At 52.4% G+C, this 7,865-nt stretch overlaps 1 protein-coding gene across 1 annotated transcript in view; it reads left to right on the top strand.

Annotated features, from left to right (window-relative positions):
- Positions 1-883: 883 nt before the first annotated feature.
- Positions 884-7,865, top strand: part of MONBRDRAFT_11038 (uncharacterized protein) — a gene marked incomplete at both ends in the record, with an annotated part of 21,291 nt that continues 14,309 nt past the window's right edge. The window contains 11 exons of the mRNA XM_001748877.1: positions 884-988; positions 1,242-1,400; positions 1,868-1,966; positions 2,084-2,182; positions 2,293-2,391; positions 2,717-2,815; positions 3,240-3,476; positions 3,554-3,617; positions 4,894-5,565; positions 5,682-6,575; positions 6,673-7,829. Coding sequence (XP_001748929.1) covers positions 884-988; positions 1,242-1,400; positions 1,868-1,966; positions 2,084-2,182; positions 2,293-2,391; positions 2,717-2,815; positions 3,240-3,476; positions 3,554-3,617; positions 4,894-5,565; positions 5,682-6,575; positions 6,673-7,829 — 3,684 coding nt within the window. The remainder of the gene's footprint in view (positions 989-1,241; positions 1,401-1,867; positions 1,967-2,083; positions 2,183-2,292; positions 2,392-2,716; positions 2,816-3,239; positions 3,477-3,553; positions 3,618-4,893; positions 5,566-5,681; positions 6,576-6,672; positions 7,830-7,865) is intronic.

Below are 7,865 nucleotides of genomic sequence, written 5' to 3'. Positions count from 1 at the left end.
TGTGTGTGTGAAGAGAGAGAGAGAGAGAGAGAGAGTGTGTGTGTGTGTGTGTGAAGAGAGAGAGAGAGATACATATAGAGAGAAAGAGAAAGAGAGATTTGAGAGAGAGAGAGAAGTGTGTGTGTTGTTTGCTTCTGCAGCCTGCTTATTTGCTTTTGATCTTCTTCTTCTTCTCCTTCTTCTTCGTCTTCCCCTCTTTGGCATCTGGATCGATATCGGCATCGGCGGGCTGCTTGGCGTGTCTTGCTTGGTGTGTGGTGACTGATTGCTTGTGCTCGGTACGGGATTCTCCTGGTTGGGGGCCTTGTGGCGACGCCGAGCGTTTGGGTTGATTTACATGTTAGTGCGGTCACTGATCTCGCCTCACAGTCGTCAGTGTGCGCTTGGGCAAGCAAGTACACCTGCGCTCGCAAACGTGACCAGAACTATTCGACAGAGGTGAGTCGCTTGGTTCACCAGGCAGGGAAGTGCAAAGACCCGCTGACCGTCTGCCGTTTTGGAATATGCGTGCCCCCGTCGTCAAATCCCAGTCCGATTTTTGGGTTGTGAGTTGCAGTTGGAGGGGGCTCATGAGCTTGGTGGTGATCGAGAGATACCGTTCAGATACCGTTACCATGAGTGCTGCTGCAGAGCAGCTGTTTGATGCGTACTTAAAAAAAAATCTCAAAAAGGCTGAGCAGCTGTTGAACAGTTGGGACCAGCATCATGTTCGAGCTGTTGCCCAATCCAATGGCGCGGTAATATTATTGTGTCGTTTTCGCTACACTCCAAGTGTGGTGATGTTCTTTGGAATTCTCAATTTGTGCATGTTTGCATCATCCCACAGCATGGCAATACACCACTGCACTGGGCCTGCAGCAATGGTCATGTCAAGGCAGTTAAGATGCTGTTGAAGCATGGTGCTTATATTGAAGCCAAGGACTACGTCAGTACAGTACCTGCGCCCCCCTTTTCGCCCCCCTTTATGATACACCTGTACAACATGATGGTGGGGATTCTGTACCTGTGCGTCATGCTGATGCATCATCCCATAGTATGGCGGAACACCACTGCACAATGCCTGCGATTCGGGTCATGTCAAGGTGGTGGAGATGCTGTTGAAGCACGATGCTGATGCTAATGCCGAAGACAACGTCAGTACAGTACCTGCGCCCCCTTTTCGCCCCCCTTTATGATACACCTGTACAAAATGATGGTGGGGATTCTGTGCCTGTGCGTCATGCTGATGCATCATCCCATAGTATGGCGGAACACCACTGCACAATGCCTGCGATTCGGGTCATGTCAAGGTGGTGGGGATGCTGATGAAGCACGATGCTGATGCTAATGCCGAAGACAATGTCAGTACAGTACCTGCCCCCTTTTCGCCCCCCTTTATGATACACCTGTACAACATGATGGTGGGGATTCTGTACCTGTGCGTCATGCTGATGCATCATCCCATAGTATGGCGGAACACCACTGCACAATGCCTGCGATTCGGGTCATGTCAAGGTGGTGGAGATGCTGTTGAAGCACGATGCTGATGCTAATGCCGAAGACAACGTCAGTACAGTACCTGCGCCCCCCTTTTCGCCCCCCTTTATGATACACCTGTACAAAATGATGGTGGGGATTCTGTGCCTGTGCGTCATGCTGATGCATCATCCCATAGTATGTCAGAACACCACTGCACAATGCCTGCGATTCGGGTCATGACAAGGTGGTGGGGATGCTGATGAAGCACGATGCTGATGCTAATGCCGAAGGACAATGTCAGTACAGTACCTCCCTCTTCCCCTTTTCGCTCCCCCTTTATGATACACCTATACAACATGATGGATGGGGATTCTGTACCTGTGCGTCATGCCGATGCATCGTCCCACAGGATAACAAAACACCACTGCACTATGCCTGCGATTCCGGTCATGACAACGTGGTGGAGATGCTGTTGAAGCACGGTGCTGATGCTAATGCCAAGGACAAAGTCAGTACAGTACCTCCCTCTTCCCCTTTACCTCCTACATGATGGTGCACCTGTACCACATGATGATGATAATGATGATGTTGTACCTGTGCGTCATGCCGATGCATCGTCCCACAGGATAACAAAACACCATTGTACTACGCCTGCCGTAACTGTCATGACAACGTGGTGGGGATGCTGTTGAAGCACGGTGCTGATGCTAATGCCAAGGACAACGTCAGTACAGTACCTCCCTCTTCGCCATTTTGCCTCCTACATGATGACTGACACATGATGTGATAATGATGTGCTGTACCTGTGCGTCATGCCGATGCATCACCCCACAGGATAACAAAACACGACTGCACTATGCCTGCGATTCCGGTCATGACAACCTGGTGGAGATGCTGTTGAAGCACGGTGCTGATGCTAATGCCAAGGACAAAGTCAGTACAGTACCTCCCTCTTGCTCTCCTTTACCCCCCACATGATGGTGCACCTGTACCACATGATGATGATAATGATGATGTTGTGCCTGTGCGTCATACCGATGCATCGTCCCACAGGATAACAAAACACCATTGTACTATGCCTGCGTTCCTGTCATACAAGTGCTGGAGATGCTGTTGAAGCACGGTGCTGATGCTAATGTCAAAAACAAAGTCAGTACAGTACCTCCCTCTTCCCCTTTACCTCCTACATGATGGTGCACCTGTAGCACATGATAATGATTGTGATTCTGTACCTGTGCGTCATTGCATCATCCCACAGGATGGCAAAGCACCACTGCACTATGCCTGCGGTCACGGTTATGTCAAGGTGGTGGAGATACTATTGGAGCACGGTGCTGATGCTAAAGTCAAGGACAACGTCAGTACAGTACCGTTCTCTTTGCTCTTTTAACCCTCTGGCTGCTGCTGCTGCTGGTGGTCGTCGCCTTTGCCTCGTCCCTCGCTCTTCTACACCCTTCCCACCGTGCGCGTCCGTTCTGCCTCTTGTTCCTTTTCTTCTTTCCCGCTATCCCTGGTTTTTCCTCGTCTTCCGTCCGCCCGTTGTCGCTGCTCCCTGCCCCCCGCTTCTTTCCGCTGTATCTTCCGCCCACCTTCTTTTTCTTAATGTTGTGACTTCAAACCGAGCAATACCCCATCCCTTGCCATCGCGTCTTTGCCTCTCTCGCGCGCTCAAACGGCTTTTAGTGCCGTTTCTTCAAATTTACCCCGATGCTCCCCTCCACCCCTTTAAGAAAGAACTGCAAATAGGCCTCATGTTTCTGAACATTGATTATCTTATATAGGACCTTAGAACGCCGCTCCATGCAGCTTGCAACGTCTTTGCCAGCCGAAAGGTTGCTCAGCAGCTCTTGAGACGCGGCGCCGACCCAGATGCGAGAGATTTTGTAAGCCTTTCAACCACGATGGCGTACTTTTCCGCTCTTCTGCTGCACCTGCGATTGATTCGTGATGGGCTGCTGTGGCAGACGGGTGCACGGCCCTTGGATCTGTACCTTCGCGGGGATCTTATCCAGCTGCAGGTGGGCCTATATTTATTTTCTTCGGTATTGATTGCAAAGGAAAGCTTGCTTACTGATAAATCTGCTTCACTTTACAGCTTGTTGCAGATCTATTGCGTGCAACCCGTAACCCTTGCTCCTACCGATCTTCGAATTCCAATGGTACGCACCTGATTCCCATGTCATTGTTTGCATTGTCTTGTTCTCATCGGATCTCAATGTGGCGCCAGTTCAAGGCTTAATTTACGCGGAGCAGCTCAGACACTGGCGGTGCGCTGCTGCTGTTCTCTGTAGCGTCGGCTGGCGCGTGGATCCTCGATTGTTCAATATTCACGACCTACAAACCCTTGGTGACCTGGCCGCTCAAATGTCCGCCGCTCAAGCTGCACTTACGAATTGAAATGCGTTACGCCTATGCTTGCCTTGTCGATTGCTATGCAAACAGAAAACATAGTCAACAGGCAGGGAGGGCTTTAGAAGCAGAACAGTCCAACAACCACCGAAAAAGAGCGAGAAGCTGCTCCGTCTCAATTTGCCATGACATTGAATGATGGCAATGGTGCCTTGGTAGTGGCGGCTGCGGCACTGCGCGAGCTGCTGATGAGGGCGGCTCACCCGAGGATAAACAAAGCAAGCACGAGCACAAAAAAAAAGGACATGAAGCACAAGAAGCACCGAAAAGTAGCTCAAGATTTTTCACTGTCATCATGTACTATCTCCAGCACGTCTGACGGTCGGTTTTAGGTTGCGAGGAAGCGCGTAGGCTTGAGGAAGCGCTTTGTGAGAGGTTTGAGAGACGTCCGTTGAGACGAAGCAAAAGCTTTGATGGTGTCTTGAGGTCAATTGAACCAGCTGCGGTTGGCAAGCATTCACAGTGACCAGGCCAGGTGCACCGTTAGACTCGCTGCAGAACCTCTCGATCTCAAGAATAGGGAAAGTGCAACCCTTGCCTAACCGCAGGTGTCACAATAAAGGGAGACAGCAGTAGTCACAAGCTTAGTGCCCCAAGGCATGAGCCAGGAAATGTGAGGTCTAAGTGTAGGTGTGTATACGTGAGGTCACAGCAGCTATAGTGACCGACACAAAAGCAGTGGGAGTGCTCAAATGCGTGGAAGCACGGATTTGACGCTACTTTACTTTGCACCTTTCCGTTTCTATTTCCTGTTTGCTTTGTGAATTGACCACATGCAGATCATAACCTCAAAGTGGCAGTGGACCAGCTCCCTGCGAGAGCTTAATTGCCTGGCATTGACCTATGCACACCTATAATCTGGTGCATCTGATAGTCTGGGCGTACGAGCATCTTGAACCCAACGCAGTTTCACCATACACATAGGTCTCCCCGTGCATGCCATGGTATACACGAGCCTTTTCCATCGCTACTCCTCCGCCAGTCCCAGAATATCTTCTTCTCTGAAGATCGCTTGGCGTTTGTTAGGGTTAGGCAGAACCACATGGATCAGCAATCGCGAGTCGCATGCTGCACACTACATGGACAAGCGGGCCAGTGCGGTCATGATGGCGTACCTGCTATTGTGCAAGCCGCTGGAGGAGTTGTTTGCTGATTACTTGCAAGATCGAGACGAATTGATCACGTCTGAGGCAATAGATCCCAATTCTTTGACGGAAGAAGAGCAAGATGAGCTCGAGGCAGACGCGATGGAGGACGAAGATTCGATTGAGCCCAACACCGTTGGCTCTGTTGACGACCAGCACGACGATCTACGAGCGGCCAAGCGTGTCGCACAGGAGGGCACGTATGAGCTGCTGTTCAACATTGCGCCAATGCAGCTCGAAAAACAGCTTCGGCCAGGCCAAGTCTACCGAACCATCCAGGCCGTGACCAACCAGTTTGTGTCTGAGGAATGGCACAAGCTCATGAAGCTGGTAGACGTAGAGGATCAGATCCAAGCCAAGACCGTGAATGGACAGACCTGCGTGCAACAAGTGGTTCATAAACAGGTGGTCATCCAGTCATCTCGGGTCAGGAACGCCAGCACACAGGTGCAAGAGACAGTGGGCACGCAAACAGATCTCGAGGTTGAAGCCTGCGGCGACAAGGACGTGGATGATGAATTGGTAGACATGCTAAAGGCGACAGCCCTGACCCGTGAGGAGAAACTTTCTTGGCCGTTTTATTTAATTGATGCTTCCAATTATGTTGTGTTGCCCCTTTCATCAACAACAAGCTTCCATCCATTAGTTCAATTTCAACCTTCTCACAAGATTTATCAAAACGATGCTTAAGAACGAATTTCGTGTTGGTGCTTGCCAGACGTTGCCCTGCGGTACTCAATGCCACCGTGCCTCTGAGGGCGGGCCTGGACGCTGAAATGACCAAGAAAGAGCTGGTTGAGCCCCTCACATCCCTGTGGCTGGCCCTGGTGGAGGTGGAGCTGAGCCTCTTTGACAACGACAAGGTGCACTTTGTCAACGTCTTCTTATTGTGCACGGCCATGTCCAAAGGAAGCGGCATCCTGCAAGACATCAGGCAGTGGACCACGACGCCCGCTGGACTGCTGTACGTTTTCAAATTGTTTCTGCTTCGCCGTGGCAAGAATGAGTCGTGGTCAGTGGCCAACGAGCTCAGGCCGTATATGCAGCCCGGGCGATTGGTGCATTTCTTGAGCCAGCGCATGAGCATGGCACGAACAGCGAGCGTGGCCGAGGGGCAGGCTGGAGTCGACGTCGAGGTCCGAGCCGATGGCGACGTGACGGACGAGACGCTGCGCACCATTGTCTGTCGAGGCATTGAGCTCAATGTGGAGGAGCTCGGGGCTGCATTGGAGCAGATGCGCAAAGACATGACGGAAACTTTGGACAAGCACCTCTTGCTGGACTCACGCCTGCGGAAAGATTACGAGAAAGAATATGAGCGGCTGCGATTGAAGGAGGATCGGACCAACAGGGTCAAGAACTGGTGGGTGGGCCATGGCAGTCCAGCCGAGAACGCGCTGTTTGATCACATTGGCCAGACCCTGAGTCTGCGGCAAGAGTTTATCCAAACCGAGCATGGGCCCAGTGGCGAGCTGACCTTTCGAGAGGACAGGGTACGGGTATGGCTCCTCTATGTGTGCAGGTTCAACGAGCTAGCACTCACCTACACGCACATTGCCGGAGGTACGATTGGAATCAAGCCGTCTCCTTGAATCAAGCCGTCTCTTTTTTTTTTTTTTTTTTTTTCTTGCGCCACTCATGCCTGTTTGCATTTGACTAGGTCTGCCGCCACGAGCCTCTGTGTATCAAGGGCTGTCCTACAAAAACGGCGTGGGCCGGCAACGAGCCGCGTTTTTTGCCGAGAAGCAGCTCTCCATATTGACCCGCGTGAGCAAGACCTACTGGCTGTCCCTGAACGAACAGCACACCTTTCGATACATGGACCAGGAAATCAGCACGCTGATATTCATGTATTTGCTGCTGTGCAAGCCTCTGGAGCACATGCTGAGCAGCTGGCTGCAAAAGCGGGGCGGGCTGGACACCCCCGACGACGAGAATGGCATTCACAATGCCGAGCAGGACGACGAAGATTTGCTCGACGACGAGCTGGATGAAGACCACATGAGCCACGACGAGACGATGACATTGCGACGCGAGGTCCGGGACGCTCGAAACCACTACAACAACAGCCACCTGCTCTTCAACATTGCGCCCCTGCAGACGATGGTCAGCCCAGCCACCATATATGCGACATTTCATCGACAGATGACCACGTACCTGCATCGGCCAAAGCTGGGGGTGGCCACGTGGCGACACGCCGCAACCTTCTGGATGACGACGTTTGTCATTAATCGACTGTCGGCCGAGACGACCGGCGCCCTGGGCAGCCTGATCCACACTCAAGCTCAACACTCTGGGGACACGGCCCAGCGGGCCTATGCGCGCACAGCCAGTGACCATGTGCAAACCAAAATGTCGTCGCGACTGATGCATCAAGTGGCCTCGCAAAAGTGGCATGCTTTGTTTGGACTAGATCGCAAGCGCAGCATGGCCGAGTTGACCGCGAGCCAAGAAGCATTGGAAGCTCGCTATCCCATCAGCTGGAACCCGGTGACTGACCTCTCGCCCGAGGCAAACGGGCGTATCATCATGAACACGAGGGCCGAACATGACGTACCCTACATGACCCAGCTGGCCAAGCAGGCGACCATCTCCTGGGGCCACAGTTTCAACAGCCAAGAACAGTTGGACCTGGCTGCGGCCATTGACCAGCACCGGCCGGAAGATGGATGGCTGATTGTTGTTGCACCGACAGGCATGGGTAAAACATTTTGTACCCTGCCCAAGCTGGGCTGTCGCCCGCATGCCGGTACGGTGCTGTGGATTGTGCCGTTTGTGGCCGTGGCCAACGATCTGTTGCGGCGATTCAAGGCGCAGGTCACAGTGCCCAGCGATGGCTTGGTCCCTCTACAC

Source organism: Monosiga brevicollis, genomic scaffold (genome assembly GCF_000002865.3).
Source record: "Monosiga brevicollis MX1 MONBRscaffold_26 genomic scaffold, whole genome shotgun sequence".
Classification (NCBI taxonomy): domain Eukaryota; class Choanoflagellata; order Craspedida; family Salpingoecidae; genus Monosiga; species Monosiga brevicollis.
This window is presented reverse-complemented; position numbering and strand designations above follow the sequence as displayed.